Below are 27,831 nucleotides of genomic sequence, written 5' to 3'. Positions count from 1 at the left end.
TATGATAAATAGCAAATTGTCTTTATTAGTGGACATTAAATACTAATTATGAACAGGAAGTGCCGAGATTAAAATTTAAAAATAAAGTATCTGTTGAAATAAAATAATAGAACAAAGACATGTACATTAGGCTTGAACCACAACTTGCATACAGTAACGTTTGACGACTTCACTTACATTTCATACATAATGAAGGAAGATAATGAACATGAAAGCTGCTAATAATACAGTCGACAGACAGACAGACAGACAGACAGAAAGATTCACTCTGTGGACACCTCCTTCATACTTTATGTTGCAGCTGCCAGACCTTTGTCACCAACCATTCTTGTGACTTACAAAAAACCCCAGCAGCATTAAAGCTTCCCCCAGAGATGCTAAATCCTGCCCAAAACTGAGGAGAAACGTCACCAGTGTGTTTGTTTTGTTCATTCTAAATATGTTAACCACTCCAAAATCTTTTACTTTTAATACTTGCAAAAAAGCTGCCTTAAGAGTTTTGGGGGAGGATTTCACATCACCGAGATTAGCGTAAATTCACATACTAAAGACACTTTGTTTTTACATACACAAACCATTCTCCAGGTTAATCTCTTTCACAGCCTCACACGGGTGGAGTGGGCTTCATACCACTCACTGTATTACAGACTGTAGTGACTAGCAGCCCCACGTGAATCAGCCTTCATCATCAGCAAGGAAAACATACCAGAGATAACTTCTAATGTCAGCTGTTCAAGTCCTCTTCAGACCCTCCGACGTAAATGCCACATTGTGCGCACATATACAATGTCTCCTTTGTTCAATTACAGCAGACAGTAAAAAGCCAAGTTTCTTCATTCAAAATAATGCAAACTTAAGTTGAGCTTCAAAGCAACTTTAAGTACACTAAAAACAGATTAGCATTGAAGACCGAAAAGAGAATCCAAAACCAACAAAACAAAAACAGAAACTAACACATTTTCCTCGTGCCACTTTTTCTCTAAAAGCTGAATACTGAAATACATTTAATAATTTAAGTTGATTAAATTAAGTTACGTTAAAAACATTTGAATCCTCAACTAGAAGATGACTGAATACTTTTTGATGGCTCTCCAGACAAATGAAATCTCAGTGTCAGGAGTGCAAACAGTTTCAAACACCATTTGATTTAAAGGGGGGAGTCTCGTTGTTCTTCAACGCGGTCAGCATGACTAAAACTGTTCCTCATAGACTAACAGGGAGCATCCCTACCTAGTCACTCTGCTTCGCTTAGTTAAAAAGGAGTCAGTTACTCATTCAGTCACACGCGTTGAAGGAAAAGTCCCACGTCCTGTCCGAGTCCCGGACGAGAAACTGCGGCCACGTTTTCTCCTGACCATGACACCACTGTTTTCCCAGACCAGCTGATCCTCATCCTGTTTGTATGTCGCGGCAGTGATACGTTAGGCCCTGTTCGCCTCATTAATGCCCAATAGTCCACGATGCAATGTGCCTTTGTCTACATAATACAAGTGTGTTTATCTTAGGAAAAACAGCTCCTGGGAATTGCGGTTCATTTATCCAATGATGTTGATGTTCAAGATGATGGACGACAACTACAAAATCCTACTTGGTGTCTCACTTCGGTGTACTTGGATATTTCTCTCTTCTTGCATCACTCTTTTAAAAACGGTCCACGATAATTCTCAGTAGAACACATTTCAGTGTTGCTCCAGGCAAAGAGGAGAAGGATATTTTGCAGTCAAAGCTCGGTTGCTTGCGAGTCTCTATTTCAGAGTGGCTCATACCTCGTGGCGGTGAGTAAATATGGATGCGTTTGTTTGCACACGAGCAGCTCCTCTGTCCTCTGGATAAACAGTCAGCCAGGACAGATGCGATTCACCTGGAGTAGCGGCTCCTGGGTTGAGCTCCAGGACTGGAAGAGGAGCCCAGATGTCTCCTGTGGCTCCTCCAGCGCTGACGAAGCACAAAGTCATAGTTGGCGGAGGTGCACATGGCATAAAACACGTTGGCTTTGTCAGGGATCTGGAGCTCTGAGGCAGAAAGAGGAATGAAGTGATGAAGTGACGACACTTATTTTATTTTACCTTAGCTTACTTCATCTGCTTCTATTTCAGTTAGGGATTACAGCGGTTTCTCACAATGATAAAGAGTATTTTTCAGAAATACCGGCGTTTTAAATTTATTTAGAAAGAATGAAAGCATCATTGAAGACAACAAAAATATAATAAGAGTTTTCCAGCTGAAAATAACTTGAGTTATACCCCTTCATGTCTTGCAGTGGATTTGCATTATAGTTGATTAATAGGAGCTGGTTTTTGCTTCCTCTGTAATGGATTTCCTGACATTTACCGTTTATACAGAGGCCCAAACTTCTTCTGCTACTAGATTAAATATTGCTCTACATTTAGCCAATTTACACAAAAATGTTCAAGTCAATTTTTCTCTTTGGTGTAAAAGAAAAGAGAAGAATGACTCCTGTCCATTAGACTGAACCTCATAATAATAATAATAATAATAATAATAATTTATACTTTATTAATCCCGCAAGGGAAATTAAAGGTTTTCACTCTGTTGTTATTATACACTTTACAAGCAGGTATTTGAATTTCACACACATGCTCAGTACCTATATATGCACTAATGGAGAGATGTCAGAGTGGGGGGACTGAAGCTGTCAATGAACATGGACACCAAGCAGTTGGGATTTCGGTGCCTTGCTCAAGAGCACCTTGGCAGTACCCACGAGGTGAACTGGCACCTCTCCAGCTACCACTCCACCACCATACTTTGGTCCGTATGGGGATTTGAACCAGCAACCCTCCGGTTCCCAAACCAACTCCCTACAGACTGAGCTACTACCACCCCCAAAATATAAAAACAGTACGTTTTAGGTCTGATGCTGCAGTACATAATCAGTTTAAATACTACACATGATTCATGTCTTCCTTGTGTCTTGTATTTGATGACCAGTAACTTACAAAAAAAAGAAAAAAAAAACATATTCACCTTTGCCATGATTGTTGAGCATCTGGCAGAGGTTGTAATCATAGGGGCAGACATCCTCCATGTTGTGTTTTTCCAGAGCCCTCTGAATCACCTGACGCGTGTGGTCCTGACTGGTCAGCTGGAGAGGAAACAGGATTTAGAGAATTCTCAGAGATTCCAGTGACTCTTTCAAATCAGATGAAGAATATTTATTGACACGTTTCTTTCCGACCTTCATCATCATGTATGTGAGCAGCAATTTCACACAAACGCACGCACGCACGCCACTGAGACCTACAGAATATCCACTTAATCAGTTTATCGGTTCAAATACTACAGTTACATTGACGATATTTGCTGCGTCTTTCAAGGTGACTGAGAGGAATTAAATGATTTAGAATTAGCTAAATGGCTTTAAGAACAATCTTCAGTTTACACGTTGAGTTTAGTAGAGAGAAAATACACTTTCTTGACATGTGGGTTGTGATTATCAATGGGAGACGGTCTACCACGCTTTACTGTAAAGAAACTGATAGGAATCAATGCTGTTGGCTACACTCCGCTTACAGCTACAGTTGGTAACTTTGCTGAAATAATGGCATAAGGAAAACGACCAATCAGAGCCGACGAGTCTCCATCGCTGTGTCAATGACGGCTCGAGAACTCCAATCAAACTGTCAAACTAGCGCAAGATTCTATTACTGCATTGCATATTTTCTCCCCTCAAATGTTTTCAGAAACATATTTTTTTAAATAACTGTCAGTAGTTTCAGTTGAAATTAATAATGTTGTCTTAAAAGGGTTCATTCATAAATCTTTGGCTTAAAACAGCTTTTTTGCAAATGCCACAGGAAAAATCCTAAACTTTTAGACTTCTGATCATGCATTTTTTTAAATACTCTTTGATGACACATCAGTTTTCTTTACCAAGACCTTCCTGTTCTGCTTTGTTCTTTCTTCTACTTTCCTACTTTTTACTTTAAGAAAGTGTTCGACTAAGTCAACCAAAAAAACAAGCTGGCTGACCTCAGAAACACAAGATCAGGAAACCACTGTCCTCACCAGTATGCTCTTGTAGACGTTTCCGTTGCTGACGCACTCCACGCTCACCCTGATGATACACGAGTCAGCGACCTGCTTGTTGTAGACGGGCAGCACGGCCTGAGGAGAGCAGCCCGGCAATGGCGACTCCGGGCTCAGCACCAGAGAAGAAGAGCTGAGGTCTGGGTGTGAGGAGCTGCTGGAGGAGCTGGACAGATTGGGAGAGGAGGAGGACATGGAGCTGACGGAGAAATCCTCTGCAACATTGTGGAGCGAGCTTGACAGAGACTGAGGGAGGGGACGAGAGGGAAAGACAGAGGGGAAAATAGGAATATTGTGTTCCAATTTTAAAACCATTTACACAGTTTTTTTAAACCAACTAAGTGGAAAACCCTTTTGAAATTTTTTAAAAAAGGTCCCATGACATGGTGCTCTTTGGATGCTTTTATATAGACCTTGGTGGTCCCCTAATACTGTATCTGAAGTCTCTTTTATATAAACCTTAATGGTCCCCTAATACTGTATCTGAAGTCTCTTTTATATAGACCTTAGTGGTCCCCTAATACTGTATCTGAAGTCTCTTTTATATAGACCTTAGTGGTCCCCTAATACTGTATCTGAAGTATCTTTTATATAGACCTTAGTGGTCCCCTAATACTGTATCTGAAGTATCTTTTATATAGACCTTAGTGGTGCCCTAATACTGTATCTGAAGTCTCTTTTATATAGACCTTAGTGGTCCCATAATACTGTATTTGAAGTCTCTTTTATATAGACCTTAGTGGTCCCCTAATACTGTATCTGAAGTCTCTTTTATATAGACCTTAGTGGTCCCCTAATACTGTATCTGAAGTCTCTTTTATATAGACCTTAGTGGTCCCCTAATACTGTATCTGAAGTCTCTTTTATATAGACCTTAGTGGTCCCCTAATACTGTATCTGTAGACCTTAGTGGTCCCCTAATACTGTATCTGAAGTCTCTTTTATATAGACCTTAGTGGTCCCCTAATACTGTATCTGAAGTCTCTTTTATATAGACCTTAATGGTCCCACAATGAGCTTTCCTTAGGATGTGCAATTTCTGTGTCTGTAGCTATTGAGGAGGAGAGAGGGGGGGGCAAGGGGGGAGGGGGGGGTTTGGCCTTGACCAACTGCCACTTCGCTCGTTTGAAAGCCATGATGTCTCTCTCTCATGGGTAGGCCAAATTCTCTGGGCGGGCAAAGCAGAGAAAGGTGAGGTAACCTTGCTCCTTATGACCTCATACAAAAATTCAGAGGCGTACGACCGCGCGCCGCGACAATGTGCTGAGCCTTTGTGGTGGAAACGATACCATAAATCTAGTTTATATCTTTGGCGTATCACTTCCGGCATTGCGAAATTTCCGAAATTTCGCCGGATGCATGTATTTTCGCTGATTTCCATTTCCTTACGCTTTCTTTGTGTTGGCATTTTTAAACTCCGGTGGATTTCTGAGGACTATGGTTAACTGCTCCTCAGATCTCTGCAGGGTAAATCCAGACAGCTAGCTAGACTATCTGTTCAATCTGAGTTTTCTCTCGCACAACTATTTTTTGTAGCAGCTCCGTGCGGAGCTTAGCGCAGCCCATGACCATTGTGATTGGTTTCAAGAAATGCCAATAAACCAGAGCACGTTTCTCTCCCATCCCGGAATGCTATGTGGACTAGCCAGACCCTCCTCCGCTCCGCAGCGTGTGGATGGTCTGGCAAAGCGAGAATACCATAAATCGAACTTCAGTGCTCACCTTGAGTTTGACTCTGAGGGGGGAGGGCTGAGGGCCAGAGAGGTCCTCCATGTCTGAACTGCTGGAGCCAGAAGACGACACACTGATCTGGTCAGCGTGGGTCTTCCTGAGGGAGCTGTCGCTGGATGATCGCAACCTGCACACACAAACACGGTTTAGTTGTGTACGTTTTCCCGAAATAGCAACGGAAACACATTCCATTCTACACTACAGGTGAATAAGGTGTACATTTTAAACTCATAGATATCACCATGAAACTTCCCCAGTTGATTACTTATATTAAAGGCAATTCTTTTTTTGTATTATAATTGTTCTGAAATCTTATGGTTAAATATGCAAATAAGGCATTATTTAAGTAAATATGTGCCAATTAGCAAACATTTCCAGAACAGAAATGTTAACATTGGATATAGTCACAGTTGAACATTTGTGTTTCATTTTGTTGACATATTAGAGTCAATTTTGGACATCTCTCATCTCTAAAAAGATACGTATTGTAAACTGATACAATTTAGTTGGAAACCACTATTTATAGACACAATATATCTAATATAATCTCTAATCAAATCCTTAGCATCCTATAACTTGTATCATATATACACCTAATGTGTCCTTTTCTTTCCACTAGTCTAAAAGACGACATGTTACGGAAACAAAAAAGCCCAAATTCTCAAAATTGACGAGTACCGTGTCTGGCCTTAAAGATAGGGAAGCTAAAGATCCAGGAATGTTTATTTCCTCTAAACTACTGAATTTGCTCAAAAATACAATCTGTATCTCATGACTGTATATGTGTATTTGGATGCAGATCAAAAACATCTACATCTTTTTCTACCATTAACATAACTGACATGTCTTATATTAAAATATTTATATGACACCAGTCAGTGTCACATCAGGTAGGGCTGCTCAATTATGAAAGAAAAAAAAAAAATCATGATCACGATTATTTTGGTAAATATTGAAATTCCGATTATTTAACAAGATTACTCATTGACTTTTGGAAAGATGTTGCAATTATTGAACATAAAAAAGTGAAACAAATCAACAGTGAAAACACCTAGAACTGTGAAATTTCTTTAACACTCTTCCCATTTGAACATTTTTGTTTTCATTCAGAACACAAGACAAAATAAGAGTTTACTTACAAAACGGAATGTGCAAAATAATCGTTTTTCTCGATTATTCTGTTTTTGTGATCATTAGGAGCTAGAGTTCAGATTAATTGCACAGCCCTAACAACAGGGCAGCTGTGTTTAGAGTTACAGACTAGAGGTGGTTTCCAGACTTACGTGGCAAGTTTCTTGGCGAGCAGGCGACTGCTCCATGAGTTGGGAGAGCTGGGACAGGGGTCAACTGGAGGCTCCAGGTCACGAGACAGCTCATAGCTTCAGGAGACAAAAAAAAAAAAAGAGAAATTAAGAAATGATGCAAAAAGCTTTGCAAAAGCCCTCCAATCCACTCGATTGTCTTTATATTGTATGGCAGTGGTGTTAGAGCGTGTCTCACCTCTCCTGGTCCGTGAGCAGCGTATGTGCCTGCAGCCAGGCGGCGATATGATGGTTTACTGGTAGGCTGTAGTTGGAGCAGGAAGCCTGAAGCTGCCGAATCTGAGAGACAATCTCAAACTCCTACAAGAGAATTAAATAAAACAACGCACAGATTAAGTCATAGAACAGAAAAGAATATAGCAGAACAGACAAATAGACTTCGGCGCTGGCTATTCAAATTGAATTTAAAACCACCCTAGTCATTCATGTAAGACACCACTAGGAGGCGACACCTACCCGTCTGCGCTTCTCAAAGTTGATGAGTCCACCCTGTGAAAAAAAAAGAAATAAAAAGCAGTCTTACAAATATGGCGTGATTAAAAAGTACCATAAAGCAGAACAAACTAAAACATCAGGTGGGTGTGTGGGTGTGATGTGTCCTCACCTCCACTGTGTCAGGCAGCGCTGTGTCCAGCATGGTGAGGACAGTCAGGTAAGTGCCCAGGTACGGCACCACACCACTGCTGAAGCTCTGAGGACACAAATCAAGCCACACTGGTGAACATTTTGGTGATCACTATGGCCTCCATTGACAAAAAGAGAATCAATCAACTTATTACTTCACGCAAATGAAAATATACATGTAAGATATTTGCAAAAAGCTGAAAATATTTCATTTTGAACTCCTAAATGTCGCTCTAATAGAAAATTAGCTTAAAGTAAGAAAGAGTAAGAAACTTGAACACAGGAGGACAGAATATTGATCTTATGTTATGTTGTGTTAATGAAAATCAAAGATTCTACTGAAACTGAAGTAGAAATGTACATGGACAACTGAAAACACAAGATCATCACTATTTAAACAGAGTGAATATGGGGGTATAAAACATTTTACACATAGCCCCACCCAGACTAAGTAAACTGCCAAACTGTGAGAAACCCTTCACACACGTCAGCTTTTATACCCTTAACCTACGTAAGGGGCAAAACTAACAGTTGGAAGTGTTATCACTGATTCGAAGAAGAAGAAGAGGGAACAGGGAATCTGGTTTCTATTCTCTTTTTTTTTTTTAAGATTCTTTTTTGGGCATTTTAGGCTTTTATTTGTATAGGACAGCTTAGAGATGAAAGGGGAGAGAGAAGGAAAGACATGCTGCAAAGGGCCGCAGGTCAGAGTCGAACACGTGGCTGCTGCGTCGAGGAGTAAACCTCTATATATGGGCGCCCGCTCTACCAGGTGAGCTACCCAGGCGCCCGGAAATCTCGTTTCTATTTTAGCTCAATTATTTCAGCTTGAAATCATGTGACTTTTAGGGAAGTAGAATAGATGATCCAGGCAGAGAAAAAAAATAGACCTCAGCCTTTCATTTTTAGGTGGCTGGTATAGCTGACACATTCACTTTATTTTGGTGGTCAAACCTGAAATTGGGGAACCAAAAAGGTTATTTCCAAACAAAGTGATGACCATTATCTTACGTGTCTGGACGCTGAGCCGGGGGTGGCGCTGCCATCTGGTTGAGTCCCATCCTGCAGGAAACACACAACATGTCCTGTCAACTTCGATAAAACACAATAACTGTAATTCAGGGTGTTGATGTGAGAGGGCTGCTGGGTGTGAAATGACAACAAAGCACATCCACTGATTTAGGGTTGAGCGCCTGCTGACAGGGTTTGGCAGTAAGTACTCGTTAGTGCCCAACTTACCACTTTTATTAGTGGTTTTATTTGCGTTGGCTGCTAACAATGACCTTCTTTATTAGTCTATAGAAACTGGGCTGCTGATAACATCACTGAATACACATTCATATCAATTGTTTTTTTACGGGGAACAAAGGACACAGACTGGCAGGTGAACTGGAGACAGAACATTCAGTTTTGTGATTTGAAAAAGAAATGAGACCATAAATAGCCAGCGATTAGAGGCCATTTGTAGACAATACGTTCAGTAAATGGATCAACAGGTGACGTGTGTATAATACTTTTCACAGGGCTACATCAACACTACTACGTTTTAGTTTTAAAATGCATATCTTTCGCTAAGTTCACGCCTCGCATCCACACCATTAAAACCAGCGTTTTAGAACCACTAAAAATGGAGACATTTGAAAATGCTGCTGACGCCGTCTTGGTCTGACAACTGCGTTTTAGTCTGGCCCTTTGAAACGATGACACAAACATCTATGTTCGCTTCCTGATTGGGCCTTATTAGTTACAAGGTGTCCTTCCCTGGTTGGTCATGCCCCTCTCATGTTACCCTTTTTTGTTTGTTTTTTTTTTCGAGAGAAAACCAACGCAACAGACTTGACTACTGTTGGTTAATTCAACATGGATAACAAATTACAGCCATTTATGACCTTGTTGTTGATGCTAGCAGTTCAATTTTGCATTTTATGATGCCACTACTGCCTATAGAGTGTGGTCTAGACCTACTCTATCTGTAAAGTGTCTCAAGATAACTCTTGTTATGATTTGATACTTTAAAAAAAATTGAATTACATCTGTAGGAAGTAAGCTTGTGACAAATCCCGTGTCCAGTGGCGTTATCAGCCTTACCGGCACACACATGCCCAGTGTACGTGAATTCTGAGTATAATACTGAGCATAAGCTGTTACCATCTGGCACGCCTCAGCGCCCCGGTTACCAAGAAAAATTATTTTATTCCTGTCGCCATTCATACTTTAAATGCTATAAGTAGAAGGAGGTCACCATCTTAGTTTCCATTGCCTGTGGTGAATAGTGATCCTGATGATGATAATAGATTGAAAATGACGGTGACCGATATAGTACACGCTGTATTGTGGCTTGTTGTTGGTGATGATGATGATGATGATGATGATGATGATAGGATGACAGTAACAGTTCACACTGTCGTGTACTTGTTGGTTGGTTGATTGATTGATTGATTGATTGATTGGTTGATTGGTCAGGGATATGCGTTTTCAGGCCTTTTAGTACGGATGGAGATTAGTTCTAAAACAGTGCTAAAACGCTCGTGGATGGATATTTTAGTAGTGTGGAAGTAGCCTAAGTCTGCCTGCAACTAATAATTATTTTCAGTATTGCTTATTCTGTAGATAAATAAAATGTCAGATATATTAAATATCTTGTTTTGTCTCAACAACACTCCAAAAGCTAAAAAGACATTTTACAATGATATAAAACAGAGAAAAGCAGCAAATCCTCACAGGGAATGGTTGACGTTTTTTCACTCACTAAACAACCAAAATAATAAATCAAGAATTCTGTCAACTAGCTGAATAATCATAATAATTTTTACAGTACATACAGTTTTAACCATGCAGAGCCCCAACATCCCAGTCAAAAGAAGAAAAAAAAAGGTTGTATGGTAGAAGCCACACAAGCAACCTGTTATTATCTTTATTATCTAGCGCATTTAACAGTTTGTGTTACCGCCCACGCCTCGGGAGAGAAGCTACACACAGATCTATTTCCATCATTATTCAGGCAGAGCAACCAGTCTGCATTCTCTCACGTGTGTGTGTTTATGTCACGTAGTTACCTCCACCAGGATCTCTCTGCTGGTTAGCACACAGTTCTCATCAGGGAAAATCTCACACAAGAGGTCGAAGGTGGCCATGCTTTCCCTGAAACCAAAAGAAATTCACTCTGTTAAGACAGTGTTCTTCGTGTAGGGTCAATATTCATGGTAAACAAGTCTGCATGCTCAAAAAAGACAAAATGATTCAGGGAAACCCATTATGGACTTTATTCCCCCTCAGCCAATTTTCACCTGCTATTTTTCAATTTGTGTACTTCACAGAACTCTTTTTTTTTTTATAAGTTATGAACAGTTATTAGTAGTTATTAGTATTATGAAAGCATAGTGTGTTTTCTAACAGTCTGCAGACCTGCTGACAGCAGCCCAGGTCTTCTTGAGGCGATACACAGCGTTGGACTGCAGGGCTGAAAGGACAGCCCTCAGAGAGGAGAAATTCTTCAGCTGCCTGCACTCCTGCACAGAGAAAAAAAACAAGGAAAGGCTGTTTGGTTACGACATTCTGACAAAAGTCATGTTCATTTATATCACTTGATGATAAACTCAATTCTAAAAAGGTTTCTGGACACTGACCTGAGCTATGGCGATCCACCTCTCGATGATGCGTGCCCTGTGGGCGGGGCTGGTGTGAGAGCAGCGAGGTGAGCTCGGGGCCGTCGAGGGGTACAGGAAGGAGGAGGAGGAGCTGGGCGATGACATGGGAGAGGAAGTGGAAGGGCTGGGAGAGGACGGCCAGAGGAGTGAGGTGATGACACGGTTGGTGACGGCGTTAAACTGGGAGATGGTGGCGCGGACGGTGGGCGCCAGGTTTCGGTTTTCCTTCTTGTCGCGCTGGGACCAGACGCAGCCCAGGCAGTGGAAGGGCACCACTCGGACAAACAGCTCCTGAGGGAGAGACACAACGCCAATGAGTGACCCCACACCGACACAGATATGAGCTTTGAGATATATATTTGTTAATGAAACCTACAGCGTCCAGTCGGGTCAGCTGCTCCGCCACGTCTCTCACAGGGAAGTCCATAAAGTGTTTGTCTTCCTCCTTAGTGGACGCCTGTCCTCCGTCCTCCTGGTCTCCGAGCTCCTGCTGCAATGATTCGCTGTTGTGCTGTGACGCAGAGTCGCTGCAATCTGTCAAACAAACCAAATCCTCAATGACAACGAAACAGGACGCCGCCGAGGATTTGACATTATCTGCGGTCCATCAGGAGGACACCTCCCCCGTACCTTGTTCCTGGAGCCTCTTGAGGAAGGTCTCGGCGGTCTGAGCCAAGCGCCTGAAGCAGAGGCCATGCTGCAAGTGGACACACAGCAGCCGGAGGTCTTGGTACTGAGGGGGATCGCGGAAGTCTTCACCGTATTCCTCCAGCCACAGCCGGATCACCGGGGGTAAGGGACTGGGGAGGGAAGGGGAGGGATGATGATCAGGGACATTAAGAAGTGTTAATTATAGTGTCAGCCCTTTACTTGTTCAGGTTCACCCTCGATTAAGATTAAAAAGGAGACCTGGACAACATTGGCCTGCGTGAAACAGACACATAAACAATTATATAATTTTCCTCAATTACATCCAATTATGAAAACTCTATTTGGACTGACGGCAAATCCAAACTAATCTTTGCTAATGGAGGAGTGGCTGCACTCACCTGCGTTGACAGACAGTGTTATCCAGGTTGGCGATTGAGTCGTTTCTGTGGAAAAAGGTAAACACATGTTCCTATCAGCTGAGCACTACATTTCAAGGATAATCATCACATAAAGAGGCTACATGGTGAAAGAAAACATCCTGTAAACAACAAGTGTCCCAAGGTTGATCCTCTAGAACGGTTCATCCTGTGGAAATGTCCTGCAACACCCTGGATCCCAGCAGAGACACCGGGGCCTTACAGAGCGCCGAGTGAAAAGAGATGAACGATGTGTCCCTCACGGGTCAAGTCTCCCATCATAAAAATATATACGCAGTATCAATGAAGTTTTATAACAGGGTGATTCTCTTTACTGCGTCAAAATGTGACACAAGAGAGCAAATAAAAGATTGTGAAAGTTGGGTTTGATCAAACAAATAAGCACCTATCACGTTTCAGAGCAGGTGGTTTACAAGTTAATGACGGCAACAAAATGTTACATCCTGTACAAAAGGCAAAAAAAGGAGGGAAAACGCACTTCCCAGGTTGTCCTGACCTCGCATCAAGCTTACAGGAATCCTGTTGCCACCAGCACCACAGATATGAGGGCGACTGTTTGACAAATAACACAGTATATCAACTGAACAGAACTAATGGCCAATTTTTGCAATGGATTCAGCAAAGGTGAGCTGCAAGGAGGCGAGAGAGACAGAAGACCAGGCAAGTTCTATGGACTGGATCTCAGCCTGTTTTAGCCGTTCAATTGTGTAAAATCAATTAGATTACGGAGAAAAGAAAACTACTACTGGCCTCTCGGAGAGCATATAAAAAAAAAAAAAAAAAAAAAAAAAAAAAAGAGGCTTTCTGTGTCTAACCCCAATTGTATTAGTAGGATTCCCCACTCAGTCAAATTAAATGTCAGTGTTCAGGTCACTGAGCTTCAGTTCGGTAAAGAAGCTCCGCTGGGTGTGGAGGGTGTAGTCATGACTACACTGGAATAGAACAAAGCTGCTGAATGCTTTGTTTCATGACGTTAAGACCTGCCATAGAAACCTGCCAGGCATCAATAGAGGGTTTGCCGAGGCGACCTAAAGAGGGTGTGAGATAGTTGTCTTCTTTTAGAAATTGATGTGTGCATCTGGCAACCTGGTCATGCTCCAATTACATCAAACAGAGTGTTGACCTTTCTAAAAGTAGCACATGCTGGAAAAACAAATCAATGTCAAAAAAAAAAAAAAAAAAAAGAAGAAAAAAGTGATGAAGAAAATATTAAAGCTCTCCAATCTGTATCTGGCTTCCGATAAGGTGACGGGTCACTGAGGCAAAGAGATTTAAAATTTTTTTTTAAAAAAAATAGTTTAGAGCAGAGATCTTCAACAGGGGGTCTGTGACCCCAAGGGGGTCCTCAGAGTTAGTGGGGGGGCTGCCAAATTATGTTAAAAAATATTTTTTTGAAAGTTTCTTTTTTCAAAAATTAAAATATGTCTGAAAATATACATTAATATGAATCCATCATTTTTATAGCAAAGATAAATTGGCCTACTTGTGAAAAAAAGAAGTCACTGTGCCTTCCACATGTATGTTTAACGTTAAAACACGATGTATAAATAATATCCATTCGACCCAGTTTAATATGCAACTCCATTGTATACAATATATACAGAATGGGGTCCCTACTCAAGTCTCTCTTTCAGCTTAGGGGTCCTTGGTCTAAAAAACGTTGAAGACCCCCTGGTTTAGACTGTTAGGGGCCTTCTTGCCGAGAAGCTCTATCATTACTCTCAGCAAGAAGGCAAAAAAGTGTCTAAATGTCAGGTTCTCCATCAGGATAAATCAGCAGCAAAGACCTTATACTGTAAGTGGGCTTACAGACGGGCTGACTGAGCCCTCACGGTTGCCTTGGTGGGGACAGTTTCTAACCTCTGAAACAGCAGCTTGATAAGGGTGCTGGTGGAGGAGATGAAGGCCCTGTAGGTGGAGAGGAAGACACGGATGAAGTCGGGCTCCTGGTGCTCGGGGTCCAGCAGGTGGCTGAGCAGACGCTCCAGGGTGGCGGCCTTCAGCCTGCGCACCTTCACCGCGCGGTACTGGGCGAAGGTTGTAAGGAGCTCTGCAGTGTCCAGGCTCGGCAGGATGGGCTCCCTGCGCAGTGTGATGCCAAACACAGCCCCGTCCTCCTCCTCCTCCCCCCACTCTTGCACCAGGTCCTGCAGGAGAGAAGGCAAGGTCATCAAGATCTGGCAAATAATCACCCAAATACATGATACAGCCTTCTGTTCTGCTTCACAAGATGGTAGATAACACAGACTTTATTGTGCCTGTCAATTAGAGCTGGGCGATATGGCAAAAATCAAATATTACGATATTTTTGACAAAATACCTCAATGTCGATATTGTGGCGATATTGTAGTGTGTGACTATTGATGCTTCCACAAAATTTTAAAACACTGAGCTTTGATAAATAATCACCAATAATGTGGATACAATGACTAGGTGGGTAAAGGCAAATAATAGAAAAGCTAGAACAGTCTAGGAACACTTGTGTCATATCACGATATTACGATATCCAAAATTTAAGACGATCTCTAGTCTCATATATTGATGTTGATATAATATTGATATATTGCTCAGCCCTACTGTCAATGTGTCACATACAACATAACGGAAACACGTACAATAATTTAATGAACCAAGAGAAACAAATACAAACATATCACAACAACAAACTTTTGCCAAGTTTTTCTGAATCCCCGGCAGTCATGGAGCTTTTTCGACACCGGCTACTTAACTGAATTACGGTGACTTACATATCTAGAACTCATGACGAATGAAATAAGCCTTCAGACCGAGTCATTTCGTTAAAAAGGCCAAACTCAATGTCAATGGACCTCATTCTTGAGATTCTGCTTGTGACCCCCCAGCCTTGAACTCTGACGCAGACAGACACCTGGTGACTGGGCCCATCATTGGACAAAGAAGCATTCACTTGTTTATGTCCACAAACAAAGGGAGGAACAACGTCTTGAACCATGATACCATTTTTTTCTTAATTTAATTCCAACTTTGGATCGGTTAAGCGATACGCTTCCCCCTCAAACTACACCACACGTTACAAAACTGTAGAGAAAACAATAAAAATTGTCCAGGAGAGGTCAGGATGTTTTTCTTTGACCTGGACCAACAAGTAAACACATGTTTCACTGGATTCTTTAAGTGTGAGGGATATAATATCCCAATAATTATCACAGCATTAGCTCTCATATGGTCATATTGTTAAGAGTATCGGTATCGTCTCCGATACTGCCTAAAACGCTGATATCGGGAAGTACTGGAGTTTATGCACCGATCCGATACCACGTAATAAAGCCCTAAAGAAAATCTACGTTGAAGTAGTTTATTTATGTTCTTTTTCCGTTATAAGGGACAACTGTCAAAACTGGAGAATAAAAGAAAGTTCTGCGGCATTCATTGTTTGTATTTGTTCATGATTTACAAAGAGTTTAACCTGAGCGAGACCGACAACAAAGATAGAAATCTTATCACATCCATACAGGGATAGTAGTATACAGCTGTTAAAACATAATAAAATATGACACACTGGTATCGGATCGGTACTCTGTATCGGTCAATACGCAAGTTCAGGTATCAGAATCGGGAAGCAAAAAATGGTATCGGGGGGCCATCTCTAGTTTAAACTCTGCATTTTAATAAACTAAAAATGTTTTACTGAAAATAGTATCAAGCATCGAATATCCTGGGTTATGACAGATAATATATTTCTCATTATTTTACACACCAGAGCTGAGAAAACAAAAACCTACAGATGAAACTTTTGTCATATTTGGAGTGACGATGAACAATAATATTACATAATGGGCGAGTACTAAGAGAGGGATTTTACTGTCACACCACAACGCAACTTAGTGGAAGAAGGTGAGAGCTAAATGTGTGGCAAGAAAATCCATCTATACGACACAACATGACATGTAACTGGACAGTCAACTGTGTGTCCATTCAAAAAGCAAAACTATTTGATGCAAGTTGTCCCATTATCTGTCTCTTCACTATCAGATGTCACACTCACATATAGTTGTCTGGACTCTATAATATTGTGTGTACAGTCAGTCGAAGTACACAAGAAACCCAGGCTGAGGAATGTAGGGGTTGTTGACAAAATGAAGCAGGATGCTGACTATGATATCTGGGTTTAATACACTCACACAATTGTATTTGGCACAAATATGTAACAGAAGCAGACCATGCTTCAGAACAGCCGATATCACATAACAGAAACTCAGACAAAAAACAGTTTGCTATCTGCATGGCAGAGACACTTGTGGATCTAGTTCTCTTAATACATCCTCCATGGGCCCTACATGAATGAAACCACTAACGTTATAGCAATAGGTTTGTCCGGGTGACCAGAGACAACAACGTCCACATATTGCTGACTGACTACACAATAAATAAATAAATAAATAAAAAAAGTTTGACAAAATGACATAGAAATGACAACAAGGCCGAACACATTTCATTTAACCTACCATCGACAAGTGCCATTTTCCCATGCTTGTGCTCTCGGGAAGAAAAGTATTCCAAAAACTTGTGTCAGTAAACTCAGCAGCTGATTAAGCTAGCTGCCCAGGCAGAAATTAAGGAATTAGCGCTGTACTGCGACAGCTCACTTCCGTCTAAATGATATCGTTCATTTTTTTGAATTAAATGGCACACAGCACGATAAAGTTAAAAAAGGATGAAGTGTGTCCAGACGTAGTAGTAGACGAACAGCGACAGTGGACGTGTGGGAGACGGTGGACGGACCAGTCTTTGAGTGAGAGCACAGGGTGGGGGCTGTTTTGCATTGGGCGTGGCTAATGAGAAATGTGTGGGCGGTGCTTAATGTATTGCCAATGAGGATAAGGTGGGGGAAATCACCAGCTATTGTTATGCAGACTTTTAAAAATGAGGCTATGACTGAAAAGAATTGTTATTGATACTCATGGCACTGTTACTACAAGCAATGGGCTGCCTAAAAGAATAAGTAAACTAAAAAGTTAGTGGGCTAATTAAAAGCATAATTTACATGACTTACTAAATTATTTACAGTTAAAGATATAATATGTAACTGTTCTGCATTTAAATGTCTAAAAACAATTAGACCTATGTTATATATTTTGTTGTAGTTGAGTAGTGTACTTACATTATCCCAAATATTTCCAACAACGTTCAAACCCAGAAGATCTGTAATCTTAATCAAGGACGCGGTCCGCGTTGTATCCCCTTGCACATGCATCAAGCATTGTGGTTGACTGCCAGAAGCCGTCATAAAATTATTTTTTGTCCAGTTTAAAGCCACATTTTTAGATCTTGGTCGTTTTTACTATACTGTACATGTTTAACCGGATAAAAGATTTTAGTCATCGGAGCTAAAGTTCAGAAAGATCAGAGAAACAAAAGAAACATGGCGACTTATTGGGACTTTAGCTAAAGTCCGAATTAGTCGGCGTGTTCCTTTAAGTTATCAGAGATAAAAGCGGACTGTAAATGGACTGTATTTATATAGCACTTTTCTAGTCTTAACGACTACTCAAACCGCTTTAACAGTACAGGAACCATTCACACACATTCATACATGCAGGCGATACTGGCATATAAGGTGCCACCTGCTCATCAGATAAACATTCACACACATATACACTCTGATGGCACAGCATTGGGAGCAATTTGGGGTTTAGTGTCTAGCCCAACGACATGGGACTGCAGGGCCAGGAATTGAACAATCAACCTTCCGATAGGGAGGAGAGAGCTCTACCACCTGAGCCACAGCCCCCTAAACCTAAAATCAAAACTCCAGTGATAATTTTCCAGTAAGAGATTCAATGCAATATGCAAAAGGAATGTTCCGTCTGCTGAGTAGTTTCAGGCCAATATTGATATGCTAGGAATTTTGCATTTCAGTGCCACTGCCGCTAAAGAATCCAGTCAGGACAGTTTTTCTCGAGCGCCTCCATTTGTTCCTGCTTATGGTGTCAGGGGCGTGGTGGGGACTAGAAACAGGTCTGTTCTGCTCCTAAACACTGACTTCAACATTGTGACTTCGAGGAATGTACAAATGAAGAGCCTTCGGTAGTGAAAACAGGGAATTTCATTACATCCAGAGATAACATTGACTAGCAGCAACACATTACAATGACAAGCTGAGCTGATGGGACGTCTTTAAATCAGGCTGTCCATTACTCGCTAGTTCAACAAAAATAGTGAGTCTCTCTCTCTCTCTCTCTCTCTCTCTCTCTCTCTCTCTCTCTCTCTCTCTCTCTCTCTCTCTCTCTCTCTCTCTCTCTCTCTCTCTCTCTCTCTCTCTCTCTCTCTCTCTCTCTCTCTCTCTCTCTCTCTCTCTCTCTCTCTCTCTCTTATATATTTTCCCATGTCATGATGTCACCCAGTCTCTCTACAGCTGCTCAACAACAGAGCAGAGAAAGTGCCAGGAGAGATCTCAATTAGTACTCATTAGACACATGAATGGGTGATGAGGCGACGGGCAAGCAACAAGCGGAAGCATGCATGCAAGATGATGCCGAAACATGCTGGTTGAAGTTGTGTGCTCAAAAACCCTCAGACTATTAAAAAGGCTCGTTTTAGCTGGAAATACACAGCACACCCACAGGATCACAATATACTTCCTGGAGCGTCTGCAGTGTCACTAAATGTCAGGTGTTGATGACGTCCTGAGTGGAAAAATGTTAAGCTGAACGGGAACGGCAGAAGTTCCCAGAGAGAAACCTGACGTAGACAATGACTGAATTTATGACAGCTGTTCCGTCACAGATGAGTGTATGGCCAGTGGTCCAACTACAATTAATAATTTACGGAGCACAGTGCCACTCGCGCGTGGGACCTCGCAATCACAAGAGACTCAGCTCCAGCACCACAGTGAGCAACTCCGAGCGCAGCGCCGATCCAATGATCCCACGGAATTTCAGGATGCCCAAATACTACCACTTCTATCAGAGGACTCTCAATACAACAAGGAATCTAATATAGGAAGGAGTCAATCAAAATGAACAATCATTCAGCAGTCAATCATTTAAAATAACACCCCTACTATACTAAAAAGGTAGCATACTTTAGAACACCCAGCCTCATTACACACACACACACACACACACACACACACACACACACACACACACACACACACACACACACACACACACACACACACACACACACACACACACACACACACACACACACACACACACACACACACACACACACACACACACACACACACACACACACACACACACACACACACACCTCGTGTTAGTGCTGGAGCCATTTGTCAATAAAATCGATTACTGACCAAGAAATCAAACAAACATCATTTTGATAATTGATTAATCCCTCAATTATCAAGCAAAATGCCAAATATTTGCTTTGGAGGCGAAACAATTAGGCAATTACCTTTAATTAGTTCATCACCAGAAAATTAATCGACAACAATTTTAATGATGCGTTTAATCGTAATTCTTAAAATCGATTAGATATCATTTTAAGCAAAACAATTGTAAAATCTCACTGATTCCTGCTTCTCAAATGTAAACATCTTTCTTTTCGCATTTTATAGACCAAACTATTACTAAGACTATTAATATTATTTGCTGGTTCTAGCGTAGAAAAATCAACAATTGGCTGCTTTTCTTTGTTTTATGTCACTGTTCATCTAATATCTCTGGGTTTTGGACCGTTGGACAAAATAAGGAACTTGAAGATAATGCGTTGGGCTCTTGGAAATTGTGACAAGAGTTTTTATTTTTTATTTATTATTTTGTTCAAATGTATAGACCATGTATAGAACATTTAATATGAAAAAAAATGGACAGATTAATCAACAAGGAAATAATCATTACTTGCAGCCTTTGGAGTGGATGATGTGGACTCATTACTAATGCAGACAGAGACATCAAATTTGTGTTTTCTTTACACTACCAAGCAGCCAAATAGCCTCAGGCATTTGAATGTGTTGCGTCTCATGCAGCCATAAAACATTATAATTACCAAATCACCAGGCAACGTTTAACAGCATATTACAATATGAATATTATATTAACTCCTCCTAGCTCTAGGTGGAATACATCAGACATTTTAATATTCTTATGATGATGGATGATGAATCCTCCTACATCTGAGAGACCCTCCTACGTTTGGTGTGTGTGTGTGTGTGTGTGTGTGTGTGTGTGTGTGTGTGTGTGTGTGTGTGTGTGTGTGTGTGTGTGTGTCATCCATCATGCTCTGTTTGCCCAATAAACCAGGTGTTCACAGTGGAGATTTATGTGTTGCTTTGACTTCTTTGCATTATTTCCATGCATGACACCCATACAACAAAATTTGAGTTTTAAATAAAGCGAGGTCTGAGGACACCAAGAGCAGCTGTTACAGTAAACTGCAGCACAGGACCACAACAGGTGAATCCTGCATTGATAATCTGGGGTTCAGGGAATCCGGGTTCCGACTCACCTCGTGCTGTCCATCAGTGTCCAACGACTGGAAGCTGGTCAGCCACACGCCGGGCTCGGTGTCCATGTGGACGTCCACGCACTGACTCGGCCTGAGCCAAAGCAGATTCTTCATCCTGCCCACCCTGCTGCGGAGGCCGCGGGACTCCCCTCCATCGCCCCCTCCAAACACAGGAATAATGGTCCTCATCTCACGCTCTGTGTCACGCTTACGGGCCCACACACAGCTTGTCAGATCTCTCCCACACCTGCTGCCTCATCTGTGCCAGGGAGGAGAGTGAAAACATTAGGCATAGTCCCTTGCTGTAACATTTTCTTGTAATTTCATGTTGTTGTTTTTTGTTTTTTTTTACAACCATCAAAGAAGTGTCCCGGTCAGCTGGTTACACTTTTAAACCTACTGTTCTTAAATTTTATTAAACAAAGATCAGTTCTAAAAATACTGAGTTAGTTGTAATGTAATTTGAGCATAAAAATGGTTATTGGATTTGCCATGCTGGGACAGAAATAGGGTTGAGGTATATTAGCTTAACTCAGGTCATTAGGAGCAGCACAGCACAATGACGTAAATTATCTTAATTCAACGAGTTCCCTTCATAATAAAAAGGCCACAGAAAACCTCTAAACTGACATATAAAAATACATTTTGTCTGAACTGATTGAGGAATCCTCTCTACAGCTTTACACCTGGAAATAATCTGCATTAAACAAAAGCATATAGAGGACTGTCTCTCTGCCTGTATTGTTTTTACTGAGATGACAATACTGGAAAAGTGTAGGCCTACATAATATTAACTTTATTTATATGATCTTTAATGCAGTCTCAAATGGCTTCAAAATTGCCCATCATGAGAACAATCACTGAAAATATGAAGACTACAATGAGGTACAGAATACGACTTTGAATTCAATGTTCAATATCCATAAAATATTTCTTTAAAAACAAAAAAAAAGGTACAAAATCAACATTATTCAATAACATACACAATTCACAACTGTAGCTATTGAGAACAATGTATCCTCTACGGCATCCCCAACCGAAATCTGGATAACTTAGCATTCAAAACATATACTTTGAATAAAATGTAAAACCCTAAAAGACAAATAGTTACTTTACCATAATCTTGCTTGTCGTGAATCTGCGTCTCCTGAGTCCTGATGAAGACTATGTTCTGAGCTGTGTTTGTCCGGCAGCCACAATATTCATGTAGAGACAGTCAGTGTCAAACTTGGATGGAACTGGCATGCATCACTGAGGACTGATTGTTCTTTGTGTTTGTGGGTGGATGATGCTCCGCGGGCATGTTTATGTGTGGGTGGGTGTGTGTTGGATTGGCCTCCTTCTGTTGGCTGTAGGCTACACAGTAATATATAATTGTGTCCCATTTTGATTTCATTTCACATCCCATCATTCCAGTTCACTAACCATCTCATTAGAATAAAAAGCACAAACTCTCTGCCTTTTTCACCATCACTACAGTATAGAGTAATATACAAACACTGAAGCACACATATGGATGGTTGGATTCTGCTTACAGAAAGTGCACAGAAATGCAGAGTCATCCACATTATTATATTCTTTCAGTGTGTATATAGTTAGCTAATTTGAACTGGAATTGCTGATGATATTATAGAGTTTGCTGAAAGCTGTTAAGGGCTGAAATGTTTCTTACCTGAGGTTGGGTAACAGAACACTGTTCAGACAGGGTGCGCCTATAAAAACGTGACCAATTCGCCATTTAAAACCTCTACAGACTGCTGATACTTGTTGAATTGAAATTGGAGGCCGGTGGATGGCTGGAGATGTTGAGGAAACCTACTCACGCTGCTGGCAGCGATTCAAAATCTGCACCAAGACGCCGGCACGCCTCCTCCCACTGATTGGTCAATCAGCTAAAAAAAACAACACCCACCCACCAATAAAATCACATCTATATATATATATATATATATATATATATATATGTATAGATGTGATTTTATTGTGTGTGGGTGTGTGTTGTTTATATATATATATATGTGTGTGTATATATATATATATGTGTGTGTGTGTATATATATATATATATATATATATGTGTATACTGTATATATTAATATATATGTGTGTGTGTGTATATATATATATATATATATATACACACACACACATATATATTAATATATATACACATATATGTTATTTCTCCCGGGAAACTCACGTAATGTGCATGGCCCAAACTCCTTTATAAATAATCGGACCAATATGGTTGTCTAATGTTGACCAGTTGCCAGATCTTGTATGAAGCGCGTCCTATTCACACAATCCACACACCATACAATTTTCAACCCGTTTGTCACCTCAACCTGGCAACCTATCCAGTTGCGCAGTTGATCTCTGCGCAAACTTCGCGGAAAGTTCAGACCCGAAAGCGAGCAGATAAAAATGGGAGGGGAAGGTGGTGTTCCTGCAAAGAAATCGAAGTATAGCTGTACATTTCAACAGTGTTGGGCGCAACACTTTACATGCATCTACCTAGTCATATCGACAACCTCCACGCTTTTTGTAAGGTGTGTCGCGTTGATTTTAATGTAGCGCACCGTGGAGAAAATGACATTAGCCAGCACATTAAAACACAGCGGCGCCATCGCGCAGAAGAAGCACATAAGGGCACACGGGCGATTTCATCCTTCATCATGAAAGCACAGACAGAGGCAGAAAGCGTGAAGCAAGCTGAACCCCCCTCAATATTAAACAGTTCTTCACAGGCATCATACAATGACACATAAAACAAAAGACGGGGGGAAAAGGTCCTGGGGCTTCTCTAAGTCTGGCCGGCCTGTAGGGTGAAGTCAGGTAAAGTGGGACACTTTTTGGTAAATTGAATTTTAAACAACTTAAATCAGTTAAAATGTATTAAAATTGTATGTGTTTTGTTTAAATAGATTGTAATGAAGGCCACTATGGTGACATTTTCCCAATTTATGTATTTATTAACAAACTGTTCATCTTTAAACACCATCTGAATCAGGTTGAGTGGGACATTTTGTTAGGGAAAGTGGGACACTATTTTATGGTTAAAATGAACATGAGAAATACAATTCCAATGAAGTTGGGACGTTGTGTAAAACGTAAATAAAACCAGAATACATGCATTGAAAATGTGTGGCGCATTATGAAGCGCAAAATACAACAATGGAGACCTTCAATTAATTAATACTTGGAAGGATTTTTTAAAAATGCATTTCTGGAACTAATGCAAAAAAAATGTAACATTGTAAACTTCACTCTACATTCAATGAATGGAACTTTAATTAAGCCTACATCCTTTTACCACCTTTTAACATCTTCAGTGAACACATCCAAGACAGATGAAGTCATTGTCATCCATAAGTCCGTTGTGCTCTCCGCAGGACTCATGATACCACCGTTGGTAGTGGCAACAAGCAACCCATTCCTCATTGGCCTCTGGGTCGCTTGCATCCCCATAGACCCCCTTGCAACCAGTAGGCCTACAGGGGTCACTTCCCTGAACTGTTTGCAGGGGAGGAACGGCAGCTTTTGGGGGGCGGACAGCAGCAGGCTTACGCTCTTTAGTTGTTTTTTGGTTTCTTTTTGTCTGCTTTGGTCTGGACAGAGTTGAAATGTTCCTGGCTTGTTAGGTGGTAGCTGGGTGGCTAAAATGTTATCTTCTTGTTCATGAAATGGCTGCACTGTTTGCTAGCATTAGCCCTAAAACTGTCCCACTCAACCTAACACTGTCAGGTTGAGTGGGACAGTGCTCTGAATCTAATTTTCACAAATATTTTATACAGTTAGATGCTCATTGTTATTAATCTCTAATACACAGGCAGTATAAATGTATGTAAAAGCAAAAGTTTTATTGTTACATCATAAGTGACAGAATTATCAACCTTATTATTCTAAAATAGATTTACACTTGCCAGGTGGCTTACTGTGAGATCCCAGGAGTCAAGCAATTTGAAAAATAACAACTGGACCACATCTGTGATGTCACACCAATCACAACCTTTATTTCATATCCAATAGACATTCAGCTACAACACAGTAACAATTGTTGTGATTGGCTTACAAAATTAAGCCTTTACAGTACCCAAAAGCTTAAGTGTCCCACTCAACCTGATGTCCCACTCTACCTGAATTCACCCTATATTAGCCAATCAGTGTCCAACATGACAGAGGTTCTCTCCAGGCTGTGGGACATTCAATCAAACTTTATTTTTGTATAATGTTTAATATTTGATGATGTGCTATTTGTTTGATGAGTAACAACTACAGTAGTCAAACCTGTAATGTAGCATAGACACAACAGTCTTTGTTTGGTATTACAGTATTGGGCAGGTCAGGATCACTATGAAAATAAAAATCTATTACTTTCTATGCATACACCGTTTTTCTGTTATGTGCTATTTATAGTTTGTTTTGAGAGTGTTTTCTTATTTTCTTATCTTTTGTGAGAACTTGGACGAGTGTGTCACGAGTATGTGACTGATCTAATCCAATCCGATCAAATGTCCTTCTTTGACATGAAACTTCTGTGTAAAGTTTGAGTTTGTTCCTATTGGAGGTAGCTATAATGGTGAAGCAATGGGGGGAAAACACAGATAGATCTGCACACCTAATAGCTCCCATTAGAAGGATGTTAAGGCTTTAAGTAAGTCTGGCTCGAAGGACCACTATTTAAAGCATTACAATTCTTCTAATAGAAGCTATTTGGCGTGCGGATCTATCTGTGTTTTTCTACTGTATTCCTCTGATCCATCACCCATCCCAGATCCCAGTGGGCACTAGGGTTGTGTTATACTATGCTGAAGTGGAGTTCACAGACTGAATGTTTAGATGACAGATCTGCTGCATTTGAATCCATCCTATAATAATCTTGTCAATAACAACATCCTCCGATTGTTGTTCTAGGTCTCTAGTTTGTGTTCGTAAAGTTGCATGAGGCTGTGACGACGACAACGACGACGACGACCCATTTTCATTTGCCCCTGGTTGTCTGTCTGGTTACAGGTTATAGTTCTGTACACTACTCCAGTGGTTCCCAACCTTTTTTCCTTGGCGCCCCCCCTACTCATGTTTAAGAAAAGCTGAGCCCCCGAAACCGAAGCTGAGGTAACTCTCGAGATAGAGCCTTACTTTCTTTTGTGATACAGAGCCATTATCAGCACTGTTACGTTTCTCCGCCATGTTAAAATAGTGATGCCGTGGCGGCAGGAAAAACGAGGATACAACAAAATATATAGTTTTCATACAAACTTTTGTATACATTATATATTCTAGTGTATTATCATAATTTGTTTAGCATGTGCAAATATTTTTTTTTACCTCAACCTCAAACCAGATAAAGACTTGCGCCCCCCCTGTGATCTTTGCCGTCCCCCCTGGGGGTGCCCGGACCCCAGGTTGGGAACCACTGCACTACTCTATCTTTAACTGTTGGTTACTGCAGCAGCTGCAATTATTAGTTAGACAATTAAAAACAGTGTACATCATAAGGTTACATTCTGACATTTTGGCACAAAGTATTATTATTATGCTGGCCACAGATTTTCATCCACGTCACAGCGTATATTCTAACTTGCGATGCAATGAGGGAAGAAACAGCATGCATGTCCTCACACGGAGCAGGGACCTCTGATCTTGAGCCCGATGCTCATACACTCTCCATGTCCAAGCGGAGAAATACTCCTCAATAGGACTGAGGAAAGGAGAGTAAGGTGGTAGGAACCCCATGACCATCCTTGGATGAGTAGTGAACCAGGCCCTGATGAGCGGGCCACGGTGGAAATTCACATTGTCCCATACAATGACATATTGTGGTAGGTGAGGCCCTACAAGACCTCTCATTTTTAGGGATCAAATCAAAATGAAGGTGGTCCAAGAAGAGTAGGAGCTTCTGTGTATTGTATGGGCCAAGATTGGGGATGTGAGTGGCCACACCATTCTCAGAAATGGCAGCACTTAGTTATATTGCCCCCTCGCTGTCCTGGGACATCCACAGTGATAATATTACGGCCACGTCTTCGGCCCTTGGCCAGGTTGAAGCCAGCTTCATCCACAAACACAAGGATGTGAGGGGTCTCGTTTCTAAACATACTGGTTGATTGGTCATCTGAGATGTGTGAAACTCCTTCCTTAGTGAAGTTCTAGTTTCACCTGACTGTCAATTGCTGTAATCAATTCATCAAATGTTCCAAGAGATTCACATATGGTATTCATGGTATTATGTTCTTGACTAATTTTGACAATTGAACAGACTATTGTGCATGTGATGACTTATACAATGAAATGACGCCGACACGTTTTGGAGAAAACAACCATTAGACTGAGAATCAACAATCAGTTTAGATCAACAATATCTATTCACTTGGAAATTGTGCTAAATGTAGGCTACCTGTACTTAATCATTTGAAAAGATGTACTGAGACATTGAGACATGTACTAAGACATTTGCAATTTGATGAAATGAAAGAGAAATTCAATTCTGTTGTGAACAATTGCCAAGTGGTTTGGAGATTTGTCCATGTTGTTTTGAGAATGTCTTTTCTGTTTCAAGAAATGAGCCAAACCAATGGAGAAAAACTGTAAATCCTGCCTTTATTTGATGGGGAATCACGTTGACACTTTAGACACACATGCATGCTTTGTCCCTGTGTAAAACTTGACACAGTTTGTAGACATGCAGCGCCACCTACTTCTGATATGATCAGAATCTCAGAAATGGTTGGGCCTCTTTGCTTCAATGCTTTGAGATGGATGGAGCCAGCTCTTGGGTGTTAGGTGGAACGTGTTTGTTGAGTTATTGGCAGAACAATACAACAATTATAGATATGGCGTCATTGTTGTTATATATATATTGCCACGTGCAGAGTGTGAAAACAAATGTCCCCTGGGACAATATCTATC

At 40.9% G+C, this 27,831-nt stretch overlaps 1 protein-coding gene across 3 annotated transcripts; it reads right to left on the bottom strand.

The window, feature by feature from the left end:
* Positions 1–24,309, bottom strand: rgl3a (ral guanine nucleotide dissociation stimulator-like 3a). 3 transcript variants are annotated; one of them, XM_028606051.1, is made up of 20 exons: positions 24,239–24,306; positions 22,595–22,814; positions 22,039–22,098; positions 20,923–21,181; positions 14,323–14,609; positions 12,424–12,468; positions 12,005–12,174; positions 11,751–11,908; positions 11,354–11,665; positions 11,133–11,236; positions 10,784–10,868; positions 8,739–8,789; positions 7,708–7,794; positions 7,560–7,592; positions 7,282–7,403; positions 7,065–7,160; positions 5,773–5,908; positions 4,030–4,296; positions 2,989–3,106; positions 1–2,012 (listed from the first exon to the last, which is right to left on the bottom strand). In XM_028606051.1, the coding sequence occupies exons 4-20, from the start codon at positions 21,109–21,111 to the stop codon at positions 1,858–1,860; spliced, it is 2,415 nt and encodes an 804-aa protein (XP_028461852.1). In that variant the 5' UTR covers positions 21,112–21,181; positions 22,039–22,098; positions 22,595–22,814; positions 24,239–24,306; the 3' UTR covers positions 1–1,857. The 3 variants fall into 3 exon arrangements, 2 of the variants coding, with proteins under 2 accessions (XP_028461852.1, XP_028461857.1); XR_003694936.1 differs by lacking the exon at positions 1–2,012 and having other exon boundaries at positions 3,020–3,106; positions 4,030–4,216; positions 24,239–24,309; XM_028606056.1 differs by lacking the exons at positions 20,923–21,181; positions 22,039–22,098; positions 22,595–22,814; positions 24,239–24,306 and adding an exon at positions 16,947–17,245.
* Between the last annotated feature and the right edge of the window lie 3,522 nt (positions 24,310–27,831).

The sequence above is a fragment of the Perca flavescens genome, chromosome 2, assembly GCF_004354835.1.
Source record: "Perca flavescens isolate YP-PL-M2 chromosome 2, PFLA_1.0, whole genome shotgun sequence".
NCBI lineage: Eukaryota > Metazoa > Chordata > Actinopteri > Perciformes > Percidae > Perca > Perca flavescens.
The sequence above is the reverse complement of the archived record's forward strand: the minus strand, read 5'-3'. Positions and strand labels throughout refer to the sequence as shown.

Bases quoted from the DNA above. Each gene is read 5' to 3' on its own strand.
- rgl3a (XM_028606051.1), bottom strand. From the start codon at position 21,111: ATGAGGACCATTATTCCTGTGTTTGGAGGGGGCGATGGAGGGGAGTCC. The intron at 8,790-10,783 runs GTAACTACGTGA...TGTTTCCTGCAG, and splicing joins GCAGAGAGATCCTGGTGGAG to GATGGGACTCAACCAGATGG. The intron at 3,107-4,029 runs GTGAGGACAGTG...TTTCCTCTCCAG, and splicing joins ACGTCTACAAGAGCATACTG to CTGACCAGTCAGGACCACAC.